This window comes from Poecile atricapillus, chromosome 5 (assembly GCF_030490865.1).
Source record: "Poecile atricapillus isolate bPoeAtr1 chromosome 5, bPoeAtr1.hap1, whole genome shotgun sequence".
Taxonomy (NCBI): Eukaryota; Metazoa; Chordata; class Aves; order Passeriformes; family Paridae; genus Poecile; species Poecile atricapillus.
This window is the reverse complement of record NC_081253.1, coordinates 11,433,815-11,452,198: the sequence shown is the minus strand read 5'-3', so window position 1 is coordinate 11,452,198 and position 18,384 is coordinate 11,433,815. Positions and strand designations below refer to the sequence as shown.

General features: G+C 45.4%; 1 protein-coding gene across 17 annotated transcripts in view; it reads right to left on the bottom strand.

The window, feature by feature from the left end:
• CLASP1 (cytoplasmic linker associated protein 1) overlaps positions 1 to 13,797 on the bottom strand; it is a 170,504-nt gene extending 156,707 nt beyond the window's left edge. For all 17 annotated transcript variants that reach the window (XM_058839247.1, XM_058839248.1, XM_058839253.1 and 14 more), the window contains exons 1-2: positions 13,659 to 13,797; positions 1,649 to 2,123 (exon numbers count right to left, since the gene is read on the bottom strand). In XM_058839247.1, the coding sequence (XP_058695230.1) occupies positions 1,649 to 1,843 (195 nt within the window). In that variant the 5' untranslated portion in view covers positions 1,844 to 2,123; positions 13,659 to 13,797. The remainder of the gene's footprint in view (positions 1 to 1,648; positions 2,124 to 13,658) is intronic.
• Between the last annotated feature and the right edge of the window lie 4,587 nt (positions 13,798 to 18,384).

Here is an 18,384-nt window from a genome sequence, read left to right as displayed (position 1 = left end):
CCTTTACAGAACCACCTTGCCCCACTCAAAGGCTTCACGTCTCCCATTATATTCATTCACAGAGAAAACACCCTCCAGACATCTGAGACATATCTCTGTTATGCTTACGAGAACTTATTAATCACAGCAAATGCTATCTATAGAACACACATTAATGAACAGCCAGCTCAGCAGCATGAGTTCTGGAACACAGTCACTGCAGTACAGAAGTGCCACCAGTTTGTTACTGGAAAATGAATACCACAGATATCATTGTAAGTGTGTAGTTTAACAGACAAAAGATTGGTAAGACAAGAAAGTTATCTGAATAGAAATTCTGCAAACTAAGTGTGATACTGGGATTGTACTGCACAGCTCTGTCATCCACATAACTTCAGGAAATCCATGCAAATAGCACATTTTTTAACTATTTCAATTTTACTGCTCTTGGGTTACTCTTCCCAGAGTATCATGAAGTATCAGAGTATCATGGAAGTTTGTAAGAAAAAGCCAGTTAGCAAGAAAAGGGGCAATACGAATATGTAATACTCTCAGAAAATTATATGTACGCTGCTTGTTCACAACAGCAAGCTAAAAATTTCTTCATGCGTTCCACCAGAACAGATTCTCTGTTGAGACCATATTAGCTTTGGTAGTTTAGTGATAGTGTTTCAGTGTTTGTTTTTGTTTTTGGTTTTTTTTTCCCCTACATGCCAAACAGCTTCTACAACAGCTGCTTGTTGACAAAAATGAAATGCAGTTGTGCAGAACACTCTGCAATGTCACAACCAATTCTGATTCCCAATCAGAATTTATGTTAAAAGTAATTTTAACTGAGTATGCTGAGCTGCAGAGCACTTACAACCTATACAGCCAGTCCCTCCTTCACTTCTACAGGTGTGAATTCCAGTACAACCCCCAGTTAAACATCTTTAGGCTCAGTTCCGCAGGAATTTTCAATCAGATTCCCCAGCATTTATCAAAAAGGAACATTATTATATCCCATATAATAGCTTCAGTACTCCATTAGGCTTTTCAGAGAAACTCATGAACAGACCAGAAGAGGAGTTTTCCAAGTCACAGCTGAGAATCCCTCCCCACTCCCACAGTACCTGGCTGTAGTACAAATTCCTCATTAAACCTGAAGGGAAATGAAGTAACATGCCAGGGATAACAAGGCAGTGGAGTTGCATGTCCTACCAACTCATCTTAACACTATTGAATTCAACAGTAGACAGATACACAAGTTATCTTTCTTCAGCTAAGAAGAATTGATCTACCATGTTGTCCACAGAAAATGCTTTTTTCAGTTTGATAAACCTTTTAGTATGGCAGGAAATCATGAACACTGCTAAACTACTGGGATGATCAAAGCATGCCACCAGCTAACAAAGTACACAAAGAAACCAGGATATCATAAACTATGAACACCAAGTGTAAATAGACTTATGCTTAAAACACCATTCACTGAATTCTTACCGCCTTGAGTCCTCAATATCATAGCAGCTATCAACTATCAAGATATGGCACAAAAATCATTGATTCAGTCTAAGTCCCAGCTTACAGAACAGTGTAATAGAATGTCTACTATACAGCTTTCATTTAGATCAAGTAGCACTTGACATCAAAACTTCTGATAGTAATCACATTTCACATGACAAAGTCTTACCTTATAATTGCTGGAATTTACCCAAGAAGTGGCCAGTCCATCAACCATTTTATCCAGCATAGTCTGATCATGTTCAAGATCAGCTGACTTCTGTTTATCTGAGAAATAATCTATCAATTCCTGGCCAACCTGAAGTCTTTTTCCAACATCCTTCTGCAGCACCTGCGCTAAGCAGTACTCCATAGTGGGCTCCATAGTGTCTCAGAAATACAGCACCAGCCAGAAAGCCAGAGGGCAGCAGGGCCAAAAACTCCCTCTACAAATGCACGCAGGAGGTCGCCTCTTTCTTCGATGAAGGTTACTGAGGGCCTGGGTTTCAAAGATGCAATTCTGAGAATGGCAACAATGCACCATGTGTGTGTGGACAGCAGCTGGCAGGATATTAAAAGTCCAATTTAAATAACTAGTAATAGATGAAGCAACGAGCAGCTCCGTACAGTTGAGTCTGCAATAAATCCCAATTCAGCAGTCCATTCTGAAAGAAATGAAAAAGAACAGTATTATAGGTTAAATTAAGACTGGAGGAAAAAAAAAAGATTGAAAGCATGTCACAAAATAGGTTATTCATATACAGCTGTGAAGCTGTCTAAGTCAGATATGAGCAGCATTGGTCTATTTTAAGGAATCAAACAAGGTAGGTCAGGACAAAAACCTTATTCTTTACAATAGCAGTTACCATCAGTTCCCTGGAAGTTTTAGTGACAGACAGTAAATTTGTGGCTTAAAGCAACAGCTGATTAATAATCAGTATTATTGCAACTGCCACCAGCCACCCAAAAAGGTGGGGACAAAATCCTTAAGCAGGTCACCAGGAAAACCTATCTACTTTAAGTGAAAGCAGGAAGAGGTCTGGATCCTGTTTTGACTGTTGGCCTTCAGCAATCAATGTCATCAGCTGGTCAGCAAGATAAAGCACTAACACAGGGCTCCAGGAATGTAAAATGATCAGTTTTCAAAAACTAGGTGCTCAAGCTGAATTCTCTTACATCCCAACTACACACATCCAGGAAACAGCACTCACTGGCACACTCTAAATGCAGTTCTGATAACCAAGGCCACACACAAGGAAGGTCAGGCCACACTTTGCTGCCACTCAGAGGCACAGCATCACATCAGAAGCTTTTGGCTTATGCAAAAAAAAAAAACCAAACAAACAAAAAAAACCCAACTGAACAACTGTATGTTTCGGCTCTGGTTATGTCCTTGATCCCTAGGACCCTCTTGAACCCTCTTGCCCCCTTCATTAGGGACTTTTTTTGTCCCTACACCTGCAGCCAAATGAATCCCTCCAGGCATCCAGGGAACAGACTAAGGGCCTGTCCTCCACCTTCCCACAGACCAGGGCTCCTGGCACCACCATAGTGCTTCCTGAAGAACTCCCTCATCACAAGTTAGCTCTTTTAGGAAGTGGGTGATAAAAACCCAGGGCGTCTTTTTGTTTCCAGGCTAATAATACCCAAAGCTAGAAATCTGCCCTACTTTTTCCACCAACATGAGGAAAGCAGGTCAAGCTCAGAGTAAGGGAAGAGGTTGTGCAGCAGACACCTCGTTCAATAAACAGCTGGAAGGAAGCTGGATGCACAAGTTTGCTAATTGGAAGCACTGGGGCAACAAATCTAAATACCTTCTTTTGAGCAAATTAGGCCTTCATGAAGGTCTTAATAAAGCAAAGTGGACCTGACAGCATGATGAGATGCACCCAAGAACCCCAGCCCAGAAACAAAAGCACCCTTTGCACAGGACACTATTCAGTTCATGACCTCATCCCCATCTTCCTTGGCCACATCTTACCACCCCCAAGCACAGCACCTAGATTCAGCTCTGCGGGCTTAAGCTTCCCTAGCCCTACAAGGACTGCCGCATGTGTCCCAGCTTCCCACATGGGTTGTGCAGGAGTCACCAGAGTGCAGGTCCCTCCATTCCAGGCAGCCAGTTCAAATCCCTGCTGGCTGATGGGCATCCAAACTGGTTCTGTAAACCAATGGACTCACCTCAACCAACTGCCAGGCAGATCTTATCTTCAGCCAGAAGGGATTGCTCATGTTTGTACACTAAGCTCCCCCCTTGTCAGCAAAACCTCATCCCCAGAGCAACAAGGAAGCCTTGGCTGCTACTGCACACACAGCACCTCAAACTTTGAGTTAGTGCTGTGACAGATTACTGCTTGTGATCCTTACCCCAATCTAAACCATCTCAAGGCCACACAAAACTCCCACCATTTCAAGTCACCTCAGGAGGGACCTGATTTTAAATCCTAAAGCTGTCAACACACCCTCCCATCAGTACTCTTAGCACCTTTTTTCCTTCTAAAACAAAGTTCCAAAGTAGAAGGAAGCATTGCCCTTTTTACTGCAGTTTCTAGTGATGTTACAGATTCTCTCTTGGTCAATTTAGCACCAAACCTGAAAGAAGCTCTCTGAGCTTTCCCATCCTCAACCAAAATGGTTCATGATATGGCACTCACTCCCATGACAGCACAGGCACAAAACAGCCACTTCCACAACTGTACAAGCACAGCAGATGCTTTCATCCAGCTCTCCCTGTCTGCAGCTTTGAATACTGGCCCCTGCCCTGCCCTCTAGCACAGGCTGGTCTTGCTCTTTGCTGCAGACACTCCACTTAAGGGAGACGGTCTTACAGCAATGCCTAAATATCCAGTAGAAGCATTTTCACATAATAGAGAAGCATTTCACTGGACACCTCACTAGCATAGAGCTACTGGAGAAGGGACAGGGAACTGGCACCAAAATGCTACCACATTCTAGCTGAAACCCTTCAAGTTAGCTGAGAAGTTTGTTTCTGGACTCCAGAAGCTGCACACATGTTCAGAAGGGGACTCTTCTGTTACACTGGATAGACAGTGAAGAAAGTTTAACCACTTTTGAAATGGAAATGTAGAACTTGCTTAAACTTGAAAATTCAGATTACCGAAGGGTATGACTGGGTGCTAGTGACCACAGAATAGCCATTTTTTATTAACATCACACAGAGGCAAGTCCCAACGTGTCCAGAAACCATTAGCTGGCTATACTGCCATGAGAAATGAACATTCAAAGTTTCAGGTCTGTCTTCTATGTGGTTTTCATTAAAGAGTTTGTAAGTCTCTGCCTACAAGCACAGAAACAATATTTAAAGCAAACTAACATAAATAAATTTCTCTCCACTTTCCTTACTTTTTAAACACATGAAGGAAGGCATAGGATAAAAATCATGGTGCACTATAGAAGGACAAATTTGTGTCACAACCTTGAGGACTGTAATCTGAAGAACATCCACTATACATTATGGCACCACTATCAAATGCATACAGGGAAGAAGAGCCAGAAACATCTTTGAATCCTGGGGAAAACAGTAATAGGAAGCCAAGAGGAAAAGCTCAATGTGGCTTGCATTTACCAGCTAACAGGTGTTTAAGTAGCACTTTTCTAAAAAAAAAAACAAAACCAACTATCCTTACACATGTTAGGAAGTGTGTTGACTCCCTTCTTCCCAAAAGGAGGAAGTGGAAAAAACACCACCTGAGAAAAACAAGACCCAAGTTGACAAAAAACTAACCTGCCAGACAATGAAGCATTTGGCTGCTGCATCCCATCAAGTCTGCAATTATCTGGGCAGATGCTCCCCACGTAAGTTTTGAAAAACACAAAGCTTTATTTTTTCTTTTCTTTTTTTTTTTTTTTCTGTTTTTTTCTGAAAAACAGAAGCCAAAAACTTCTGTTCCTGGACTTCTTGAGTCAATGTTACAAGATACAAACAGCTTTGGACGGGGATGTTGAGTACAACCTCTTCCCACAGAAGAACAGTCAAGCAGAACTCAAAATTAATAACTCAGTGGCACAGGTCCTGTATTTGGAGCTTCTCCAAGTTTTGAGAAGGGTTGCCAGTATAAGCTCCAGAGCAAGGGTTTTCTCCAAGCCTTGTAGTCTGCCCTTGAAGAGACAGGCTAGGCTCAACACATAGACAGAAGAATCCAAGAGAAAAAACTACCCCAATTATGTCATTGAAAAAAAGTTCTTTGTTTCATTAATAAGCCATCAAAACTATATGCTTTATAACACCCAAATTTTTCCATCAACAGCTATCCTGTACAAAGCCACTATACAAAGGTTTATGTTTAATGCCACCTTGGAGCTCAAAATTATGAATTTAAAGGGGAAAGCTGATAAAGACCAAACAATCCAAAGTTACTCAGCTTAGATACTACCATCATAATAACATAAAAGCTGGTACAATTCACAGTAAAGCAACTGGCTGAACACACAGAACAAATTAATCCAAACAGTAATAAGGAAACACTTGTTACCTAAGGTACTGTGGCAATTTAAACTACCTAAGTCAATGATTTTTTTTTGGCACTTAGGACAACACCACTGACCCCAGACTAAGTCAAAGTGCATGATTTGCAATTCTCAAGTCAGACTTTATCTTAGGGTAACTTCACAGGAAATTTGGAATCTTTTCCCTCTTACGAAGAAGGGAACCTGAAGCACATAAATATGCACTATTACTCTCTTGGTGTCCTGCCTATCCTTGGGAGTTCTTCCAACATAACTATTTAACTTTAAAAATGATGTTTCAATCTCTTCTGCTCTTGACATCAGGTTATCTTTGTCAGGTTTCACTGTCATCTTCATTTACCAGAAAGTCAGTGCAGTCCATAACCTCCCCAGACAACTGCTCCAGACACAAGTATGCAGAGACAAGCCTCTTGCTGCCACTCATAATCACTGGAGGCAAGAGCTAGCACCACTCAATAACCAGCTCTTCCCAGTCATCTTCCTGAAGGTATCTCTCAACTTCCAGCCAGTGAACTTAATTTGTAACCAACTTGTAAACATGACCACACTCCTTTTGTGGGTTTTTTTTGTGTACATTGTTAGCTGTATCCCAACAGCTGTAGAAATAACACAGCAATACAATTGTACCAACAAGCCTCCTTCTTCACAACTCTCGGGACCTAATTGCAGTCACTTCAGTTTAAAATTAGTTCCAGGTATATTCAACAGACTTTTGTCAACTACAGAACTCTGATTCTTCAGGAGATCTCCACTCTAGCCAAATGGAACAATTTTTTCAAATATAAAAGCAACCAGGCATCCAACCTGCAGTAGTTAACCACTTCTGCAAGGTGGGCAGTGTAAACGCATAACTTGGTTTGACAGCTAAGCCCCCTTGGGTGAAAAATTCAGAGCTATTAGAACAGCACCTGGAAACCATGTGCTGCAAACACTAAGTGGAGATCTCACCAGCGAGGCAGTGTCAAATTGCAGTTCTGCAGGGTGGAAGTTCTCAGCCCTCTGTCCACTTCTCTATTTTTGCTTCCACCACTACAGCTATACCCTCCCCAGAGGGGACTGGTGTCAGGCCTCAACAAAGTATTACAATCACCAAGCACTCAATCAAACCTACTTTTCCCTGGGGTGTGCAAGCAGCCACGAACAAAGCAGCTCCAAGTGTTCCTACTGTAAAAACCCTGAGAGAAGGAGGTGGCAAGTATAACATCAAGTGTCCTACTTGAAGAAGTAAGCAACATCTTTCTGGAGCTGAAGAGTTTGTAGGAAACACCCACCAAGCAACTGACAGATGGGCTCTCCCCATTGTTCACCTGTATCCATAAGTAGGCAATAATGTTTCTTTAGTGACAGGGAATATTACACAATCACGGTGATTGCTTCAAATCAGTAATTAGTGTTGCCCTGTACTTGAGCCTCCCCCAATCCAAAGATGGTATCTTAGATTTCCAGACTGACAACTCATGCTTTTCTAATTAGCTGGCGGGACAGCGGCGTGCTTATCTCCTGTACCAAGTGTCTCTGGCGGCACTGATGCACTCCTTCCACACCCCATCCAGTAAGTTTTAACTGTCCTCAGACAGTGCCAGTGCCATCGTTTCTCGGTCCAACCTTGCTGATAAGCAAAGCACTGCCTAGATGGATGCAGCTTCTTTTCCGGAAGGTCTTCAAAGGATGGTTTCTTTGTCTTCCCACAGCACCGGCTGCACTAAAGCAGCGTAAAACTACTGCTGCAGGCAGTTCATCCTCAGTAGAGCCAGGTCTGGCTGAAGGCTTGCTAGGACTCTTCTAAATACTGGCTGGTCTTCAAACTTGCCTGGAGTCTGTTAAGGGGCTCATCTTCACAAGCGCAGACAGTAACCAACCTACAGCAGGACACAACTCCACTGACATCAGGAAAACTGAAGCAGATTTCTAGAATGAAGATGACTGAAAGATTTTCAGGGCTTAAGCTAACGATGGCCTCCCCCACACACAAACCTTCTAGGCCAGATGCTGGCTGTGAAAGTTGCATTAGCTAGCCTGGGTAAGATGAGAGATAAGCTTCAGATAACAGAAATTCTAATGCCTCCACTAAAGGTTTACATTGCTGCCTGGGTAACTGAACACCTCACCCAGAGCCACCAATTTCAGCAATGCAACAATCTTAAAAAAAATCTCCTCAGTAATGAAGCTGCAGCAAATCAAGACAACTCACAGGTCACCTCAATGTGACTTCAATACCCTACACTAATGAAACCACTTTGCAGAGTGGGAGTAACCCTTCCAGAGTAGGGTAGAAAATGAGATGAGCTTTAACATCTTTTGTTTTCCTAATACAACCCCTCTCTGAAATTAGTTTGGTTTTAACTTTGTCTGAGACCAAGGACAAGTCTAGAATGAGCTTTCAAGGTCTCCTCCCTTTTTAACAGTTTGAGTACCAAGATACAGGTCAAAATCCTACAATGGTAGGAGCTGCTCTGTGTGTATTCCCTCTTGTTGACATCTCAGTTCATGGTTCCAAGGAAATGTACTACAAACAACTTACTAGGGGGCTAAGGGACCAGTGGCGGGGTGACACTTAATTCTTTGAACAGTACTCGAGTTTTGGGTTTATGTGTATGAAAATATCCTCCCTGTCCCTCACTCTAGAACTCTAACCTTATCTCAGAGCCTGCAGACTTCAGCTCTGACACTGTGGCATCCTGGCACACAAACCATAGAGCACTGGCCCTATGACTTCCAGCTTGGTTTTGCAAGGTGACCGAGCCAAGGGTGCACAAGGTTCCCCGCAAAGAGCTGTGGTGGCATCCCAGAAGAATGGAAGTGCCATTAGCCCACTTTTTACAGCAACTAGGAACGCAAGACAAAATTTTCCAGACACATCCTAACCCTCTCTTCCACAATCCAGCAGCAATACTGGATCATCTGGAAAAAACAAGGGAAGAATAGACTTTCACCTGTATCCTTGTGGGTAAAATGTTTAGCAATGTTTGGAAGTAAACACTATTGAGAATTAGAGCAGTGACCCATCATCACCTGCAGTTTGCTGCCAGGACAACTGGCTTCACAGAACATCTGAATCTTGTAATCTCTCTTTGCATTTTAGGGCTAAGATTACTAATTTAGGCAGTCCTGAAGATGGAAAGCATCTCCATCGTGTACATCACTTGAAGAAATAAGTAGAATAATACCACCTTCCTATTTTACAGGCAGGTATAGGGTGGGAATTCAGTGTCTTCCAGAGGCACTACAAAATAAGTCTCAAGTGGCAGTGGTAACTGAGGGTGAGATAACACCTTGGGAAATGAAAAAAACTGATATCAGCATATGCTGGTAGAAGATCCAAATAACTGAACTTTAAAGAGAGCAGTAGGTTTGACATAAATTTCTTACTCCAGTCCTCCAGTACCTTGCTATTCCCATTGATATATAACTGGCTAGTGACACAGAAGTCAGTTTTTGTGTAGAAGTCCAAGTCAGAAGTACCCCAGAAGGAAGTACTTGAGACAAGTGCTTATAGTAAAATGACAGGTTGGAACAGGAAAATAATCTTGAAGATCAAACCTTAGATGCAGGCCCTCAAGGGACACTGGCTGTGGGATGCAACAGCAGCAGTTTCCAAGTCAACAGTTTTAGAAAAAGGTTATTTTCTTGGTCTCTTTTCAGGCTTCCCAGCTAACACCCATCTCTCTTCTATGATTCTAAGCACAAGAAAGATTTGCATGGCGAAACAGGGGTCTTTTCCTACCCCTGCTCTCCAGGGCTGCCATGGAAACTCTTGACCAGGGAGAGAACTCGGCAGCAGCGGGATTTCAACTGCTGATGGGCTGGGGGGGCGGGGGGCTGTAGAAGCCAGCAGCACCTAGAATCAGTTCAGCTCCAGGGAGGGGAAGGAGGGTTATCCCCTACACTCAGGCATCAACAGATTCTACTCAGCCTGGCACTTCCAACGGCACAGAAGCGGACGGCCAAAGAAATCCCACAGCACAGGCGGCAGGGGAGTACAGAAAGGCATCATGACACTTTAAGGTGTAGACAACAGTGGGTGGAGGAGACACAGGACAAGGAAGAGCAGAAAGAGGTTTTATTTGACAGTACCATCAACTGGGCTGAACTGTAGTAACAGTTACTGGCCTACAAAACCACCTGCATATGACAGGCAGAGACACACCTGCAATTCCTCCCTTCTACTCAGCAGCTATTTGAAACACCTATCAAAATTTGACATTATTTTGATCAGATCTCTGCCTCAGCAAATTACTGTTGGTTCAATCTGGCTTTCTGAAATATCTTGGAATCTAATCTATCTACAAGCAAAATGTAAAGAAAGGGCCACAGACTAAGCCTGAAATACTGAAATGCTGCATCAGGGACTGGCCTGGTTAGACTGTTTAGTCTGCTACCCTGCTAGCGGTGGAAACAAATTAGAAATTTTTAAATCTTCCCACTCACAATAAACTAATGATGATGACACTTCTCTAATAATTAATTTTGTGGCTTCTGCTAGGCATACTTGTTTCTGGATGCAGAATGGACATTTCCCTCTTTGCAGAGCCAAACATGCAGAGATTTGATTAAGGGGCAGAACAGGAAGCCAGATGAACTCAAACACTAACCATGAACTGAGATCAAACCTCTTGGGGAACACCTGCAACCCCTTGCAACCATTTGTTGCCCTTCTACAACTTTAACAGTTACAAGTCCACCCAGTTCATCTGGGTTTTGTTGTGTGGCTTTTTTTCCAGGTGTAGGAGGGTTAATGCTGCTAAAGAGAGGAGAAAGAGAACTCTCCCATGTATGACAGAGCCAGACACCAGTGTAGTGCAGAATGCCAAGGAACATGTATATGCTCAGTTCCTCAGTATCCCACTGTGCAAAGCCTATAACCAGCTCAAATCGAGCTTTCACACAGCTTTGAGAATTGGTAACAGGTTGGTCCAATGGACAAAATTGAAACCACTGAATGAGCTCTACAGAAACATGTAATGCAAGCTTCAACACTATAGTGGGATGGAAATGGAGCAACCGAGCAAAGCACAACATGAAGTGGACACCATCAAACAGCGACATAAAGCTAAAGCTGCATATCATTGTCACATCAAGCTTCATCAAGGAAAGAAGCAAACCCCTTCCTTCACAGTCAGACTGCTTAGAATTTACTCAAGTCACAGTCTGAAGAAATTAATAGACACGGACAGTCTATTTTATTCGCTCAGGTGACCGACCTTTCTATACCTGCCAGCATTTTCTCCACTGCACTGGCAATCACTGCTCCAAGGTGTGCTGGCACTGTCAGAATCCAGGAGAAGCTTCAATTACAATTGCCAGCCAAGCAGGCTTGAACTGCAGCAAGCCCCAGCCAGGCACACCAACAAGATCTCCAGCCCTAGTCTAGGCAAGGCCAGAGATAATGAGACACTCAGGGTGACACATGAGCCTGATCCAAAGTCATCCGAGGCCAGAAGGGACCTGTAATGGCAGTCCATAAGCTTCAAAGCCACATTACTCTCACAGAAATCCATGTGTATATTGAAATTGTGAGGCACATGCAGGGAAGGTCACTATTTTATCCATCTGAACATTTTGTGTCCAGCCTCTTGAAATGTCTTCTGACCTGCCCCTGACACAAAGGTTGTTGAGGGCTCCCCTGTAGAGGACATCTTGTCCTCATCTTCCTTTGTGATGTTGTAAATCATTACAGAAGTGGCCAGACTTGCTGTCAACTCTCATCCTCTTAACATCCAACAGCCCTGACCAAACTGCCTGATGGATAGAGAAGGATTGATTAATATGGGAGAAACAGAGAAATTTCATTTCAGTTTGACTTTTGCTGTTTAAATATATGGTTTTCTTAAGATTCCTACAGAACTCCAAAGATATCTGGAGGATCAACTCATTCAGTCATAGGCACTCTCTCCAGCTTTACTTTTGGGGAACATCATGTGAACTAGAGAAACATTTCCACCTCCAAAATTTGCTGCTCTATCACTTTTAACACCACTTGTTATCAGCTAAGTAAAGTAAGGCTAAAGTGCATAATACCATGGCATTTTTCTTCTTGAAACAGAAAGTTTTGAAACTGCTTGAGAAATTCTAAGGACTTCACAGGAATGCTGCAGGCATCAGTATGAAGAAAATCTATTCATGTTGGCAACGATTAAAAAAAAAAAAAATTAAGCAAGTGAGACTATGAAATACAGAGAGAATCACCCACAGTGGCATGTCATTCCTCTGCCCCTCTCATATCTTCTATGTTTCAGTCCCACTGACAGGGTTCAACAGAGAAAACAAGCAAAGGCTTTGCCAAGCCCAGGAATGCAGCACAAAGGCTTGCTCCACACAGCGAGCTGTGTAGCCACGACAAGGAAGACCCTGAATATGACAGTACTGCAGTTCCATTTTCACTTGGGTGTAGTCCTTTACTCAAAAGAAGGCTGACTCCTAAAGCAAGCTCTCAAATATATCCCTTCTCCAGCTGCAAACCTCTGAAATCCAATTCAGAATCCCACACGGAAGCAAATACTTGCACTTCCAACCTTTCTGAGAACTGTCTAAGCACTACTGATCTAAATGACAGATCTGTGTCTCCAGGTATCAAGCTACAAGACTTTGATTTGTCTTCATCAGTGTTCAGGGAGCATCAAGAGGAACACAGAACAGAGATGCAACTGCTCAAAAGATGCAGAGAAATGGGCTACACTGCTCAGCAGCAAACTGGACTAAGACATATTTGTCTCTGATGCCGGCACAAATGCTGGGCTAGAGACCACATCCCTGCTCTATTAACACTGGCTTGGCACATGCTACTTTATTTAACCCTAGTCTCCTTTACTAAACACTAACTTATGAAGTAAGTCCACGTGGGGCAGAGCATTGGTCAGAACAGCCCACACACCAGGGGAGCCTCTGCGCTACTCCACCACAGGCTTCCAAGACAGCCCTGAGCCTGTTATCCTACCTCAGTTTCCCACATCCTTCTCAAGCGGCTGTGCAGGGTATCGGGGAAGGATGCAGCCTTTCCCTTCCTTGCCAGTATCTTTAGACATATAATATTAAAAATACCTTAAGCAGAGCCCACACAGGCCTGTAACACGCACAATTACATTTCATTTACTCAGACCCAGTATCTCTCCGAAGCATTTCTGCAGGATTTGTCTAACGACCAACCCACCTCTTCGCACAAACTCACAGTTCTGACCCAACTTCCATTAAAAATGCTGCCAGAAATAAACGAAGCAGAGCACGGCACGTGCACAAAGGGGCCAAGCACAAGGGCTGAACCCACCCAAAGCACACGATGCTTTCGGGTTCACAGCAGCCTCAAGCGTTAGCAAAGCCCCGCGCCGCCCGCTGAGCGCAGCGCGGCCGCATCTCCCTCCCTTCGCCGAGGCGTTTGTTCCAGCGGGGACCTCGCCGGGACCCCCTGCTCTGACACGGCCCCGCACCGCCGCTCCCGCACGGCCGGTGCTCGGCGGCCCCAGGGCGGGGGGCCGAGGGGCGGCCCCGCGCCAGGCCCCGGAATCCCCCGCACCCCCGGTCCCGCCGGACCGCCCTCCCCTGCCCTTCCCGAACCGCTTGGAAAGCCGGCACCGCGCTCCTCCCGGCCGGAGCCGCGGACGGGTCGGCCCCGCCCCGAACCGCGCTCCCCGCGGTCACCCGCCGGCGGCGGCACCGCACACAAAGCCCCCCCGGCCGCGCTTGTCTCCCCGCGGCCACCCCCGCGGTGCGGGCGGTACCTGCGGGGCGGGGGCCGGGCGGACGCGCTCCCTTCTCCCTCTCGCGTCTCCCCCCCTCAGTGCCGGCGGCGGCGGCGCCCGCTCCGCTCCATGGCCGCGCGCGCGCCCCGCTGACCACGGGAAGAATGGGGGACCCAGCGCGCACGCGCCGCCCGCGCCCGCCCCGCCCCGCCCCGCGCGCCGGCGCGGCGCCGCCCTGCGGCCGCTGGTACCGCGGTGAGGTCAGCGCGCGCCTTGCGCATGCGCGAGGCCGTTACCGCGCGCCCGGTCGCCATGGCGACCCCGCCCGCCGGGAGCCGGGCCGGGGAGCGCGGATACGCGCGTTCCCGGGAATGTCGCACGTGTTCCCGGGAATGCCGCGCTTGTTCCCGGGAGTAGCACGGCCCCGTCCCCGCTGACCGGCCTCCATCCACTGCCGCGCCCCCAGCTGCTGCTCCGACCGGGGACAGGCCGAAACGCTTCGAGAGGAATCCCCCACGCTGCGCGGAGAGCGTGAGGGCTCAGTGCTGCCGTGTGGCTGTGACCGCGCACTGCCCTCCTTTGGGGAGTCCCCAGGGAGGAACAGTTCCACAGAATCTCTGAGAGCGTCAGGCTGGCACGGAGCACAGCGGGACACCTGATATAAATAATAATAAATACAATTATGTGAATAAAATGCTCCAGCGTTGTGCCATGACAGCTCTGGAGTGAGGGAAACTCCACGCTGTCTCTGAACAAAGTGTTCCAGTGCGTGGTCACTGCACAGTAAAGAAGTTCTTCCTCATGTTCAGGTGGAAATTCCTGTGCATCGGTTTCTGCCCACTGCCTCTTCTGTTGCTGGGCACCATCGAGCATTTCTCTGGATCCATTCTCTTGACATCCCCCTTTAGATATTTATATGCATGAATGAGGTCCTCTCTGTCGTCTCAAGGTTGAACAGCCCCAATTCTCTGCCTTCTCTCATACCAGAGATGCTCTAGTCTCTTAATCAGCTTTGTTACCCTCCACTAGACCCACTCCATGTCCCTCTGTTTTGTGCAGCCTTACTTAAAAAGCTGCATTTAAATTAAACTAATTCTTTCTCCTTCTTGGAACATTTTGCAGTACTCCCACTCTATAACTCAAGTGAGAATGGGACGTAAATGCCCTGTGCAGAAGCTCTTAACCAAGATGTATTTGACCATCTTGTTCCCTGGGCTCATGACTGCTTTTCTCCTGTTTGCTGTGGGGAATGCTCCGTGTCCCCTCAAACCACCACTGTCCTTGTCCTCTGCGCTGTGGAAGGCAGCTGACCGCCATAACACTGCAGTTCCCAAAGAGTACCGAGTCTGACCCATCAAAACATGGGAGAGCTGTATGTGGAACAAATAATTGATTTTCATCCGTAACTTTGCAAAACAATAATGCCCTTCTCCTTGGCTCACAGCTCCGGCAACGCAATGACTTTTGGCAAGCCCCCTCCAAATAACCGTAGATTTTCTAGTTTGTACTTTTTTTGCCATCAGGTTGCAGAGGAATACCTAACTGCTGCTTTGGATGAAGCCATTGGCACAGGCTGAGTGTAGTCTGGAACAGGCTGCACAGATGTCAAGAGAAAGCTGAGGATATTAGTGCTTAAAAGGATGCCAGCTCTGAGTAAACTGAAAGCAGGTGATTACAAACCAGCTTTAGAAATTACCATGGTTCTCACCCCCAGGCAGTAGCTAATCTCCTGAGAGCCCTAACTGGCTAAGAACTACCCACAGTAGAGACACAACAGATCTGCTTCAGCACAGCCCATGCGCTGAGTGTTTTCCCTCCCTGGTTGGGCAGTTCTGCAAACAGGACTCCTGTTTTTTTGCCCTTCTCCTGTTTTGCAGTCTCCCAATAGCAGCTGAGGACAGAAATCATGGGTACATTAATAAAGGACCAATCATTCCACTTCATCTGTATCTGCTAGAACTACAGGCAAAGTTCTCTCAGAAAACTCTCTGTTCCCAAAATACCTTCACAAAATATCTTGCTCATTTTCAGCAAGGAAATGAGATAAAAACTGAATAGCAGGAATGTGAATTATGATAAGCAATATTTTGTTTAGTTTTAGTAAGAAATCAATAATCACACATTTATTATTTATTGTGTATCACACATTTGCTGTGAATTTATTCTCTTCAATATTACAGTAAAGAGGCATTTACTTTGGAAATCTACCAAAACTGCCTTCTGATATATTTGTATGTTTGCCCTTTTATCACAGATTCTTACTTTGGTGATTGTACATTCACTGTTTTTCAGCCTAAAGCTTTGTAAAGAAATGCTGAGAAATGCAGCTGGCATAGGTTAAAGTATTTTTTCTCCCCTCCTAGGTAAAACTTGCACAGAAAAGATGACCTTTATTCTCTCTTTTGCTGCAGGACTTCAGGGGACAATAACTGCACAGAACTTAGAAGTTTCCTCATTATGCAACTGACAGATTGTGTACATGGTCTTTACGTGTTTTCTTCACATTTTTATTTTAAAACAGGTAAAGTCTGTAAAGAATTTGTCACATAATCAGCTCTAATGTTTGGATTTTTTTTCCTGTTATTACATGACTTACCTTGCTCCCTGCAGAGACTTTTAGAACAGTTTATGCTTATATTCAAGACAACCAAATTGTTCCATGAGCAGCAGCAGTAACGATGCCTGGTTTCTCACAGGTCTGTGTTCTTTGTCCCTCCAATCCTCCCTGCTCTCAGCAGCCCTACCTTCCTTTGTGTGTCCTGCGCCACTCCCCTCCAAGGGGGCACGGGCGGCACGGTGGGGTCAGTCCAGGGCTGTATCCCCGTGCAGGTGGAAGGGCAGCCTTCCATCACAAGGGATCACACCACGCCCGAGCTCCCTTCTGCCTTCCCCTGAGGCCAACAATGATTATTTCTCTCCTCCGTTTCTCATGAAATTTGAGATTGTTTCCTCCCCCCTACACACTGAGAGAGAAAAAGGAGGGGGTTAGCCTGACAGTTGAATAGAAACAGACAGACAGACTGGTCACATAAGCCTCATTTTCATTAGGAAGAGAAGTCCGAAATACATCAAAACCTGCAGGTTTTCTTGCAACTTTTTATGAGTAGGAGGTAAAAGCATTGTTCTGATTCTTGCTCTTCAGGTTTCTTAACATTAATCTCAGTATTCTTTAATTCAGCTCTCGACTCCATGGCACAGCCCCTCAGCTTTCCCAGGGCCATCACTCTGCATTAGTTCTGGCACATCTGTGACAGACCTGCACATCCATCGTCTGCGGCAGCTCCCAATGGAAACCCACCACGAAGGCACGGCAGGATACCCCAAGGGCAACCAGATCTAAGCTTCTGGATGGAATCCAGTATACATGGATAACTCAGCTTCTCCAAAACTATGGTTAGGTTTAAACTGTACTATTGCTAAAGAGTCCTCAGAGATTCATCCTGGGGTGCAGGGAGGACTCTCTAAATTAAGGAAGTTGAAGTAACCACTGGAGGAGCTGCTACCATTGCATGAGACTGCTTGACCAGGCCTTCACTACAGTGGCTCAGCAGCAGGCATTTGGTGGTACCCGTATCCATAGCATACCTTTAAAGAAGGTATTTTTTAGTATGCTCTTATCCTGAAAGATCTCCATTTACTTACCTGTCTCCAAAACAAAGAGACCATGCAGCTGAAAAGTCTCCTGAGAGGATACTGTTCCCAGTGAAGCTGCACATATGTCTCTAATCAGTCCACCTGCTAAGTACACTGTTCCCTGCTTGCTGAGAAAGGTCTGGTTGGACACAGGGAGCTGTGTCCTTATACACATGCAAAACAAAGCACAGCCCATCTGTAAGGTGAAAAAAAGAGATGAACTTATGGACATCTGCAGCAAGGACACAGAAAGCACTAAGTAAGGGCAAAGCAAAGTCAGAAAGTTTTTTGAAACAAAGAATCGTAAGGACAGTCTAGCTTTCAATTACCAACACTGCTCTTTCAAATAAAAACACATCAATAAAACTAGTGGGAAGAAGATGGATGGACTGGCTCTATTTCAGCAGAAATACTGACTATACCTGAATGACCTGCTCTTCCCCTTTCCTTCAGGGCCCTTTTGCACAACATCTGCTCAGGAATCTGAGAGCCTGGTGCTTCAAGGAGAAATGTTTTTATTTATGAATGATGGTATGATGATGTAGCTGCCTATAACAGCAGAGGACAGCAGTGTCAAAGCCTGGCTGTCCCTGGGTTGCTTTCCTAGAGTTGAGCACACTGCTTTGCAGACTCCATGCAGACTTAGCCACATTTCCTTTATGTGCTGTCCCAACTTGACTACTTTTGTGACTAAGGGGGAGAACAGCCTCCCGTGACTCGATGTAGCAATGGATCTCTCCCTTTGCTATCTCTTGGCACTGACATTTCCTGCACACATCACCTGCACAGCCTTGTGCCATCCTGAGGAGAAGGCTAGACTGCTGCTGGCACAAATACCATGGGCCAACATGAGGCAAAGTCCAAGCACCCAACTTCTGAGTGCTGCTGATCCCACTCTGGCACAGATCCCCTGTGTGTCTCACCCCTTCTACCCCTCACTTACCTGGGAAACGGAATAAGCTCCTTGTCCATACTGCATGAGAACAACACTTGAGACAGGGAAAGTACAAGTACTTCATATCAACATGAAATTTAATAATTCCTTGTCCTTTCCTTTGCACATGACAGTTGTCACAGCCCCAGATTTGAGCACTTTCAGCTCACACAATGTGCTCCCGCACCGCTATCTTTA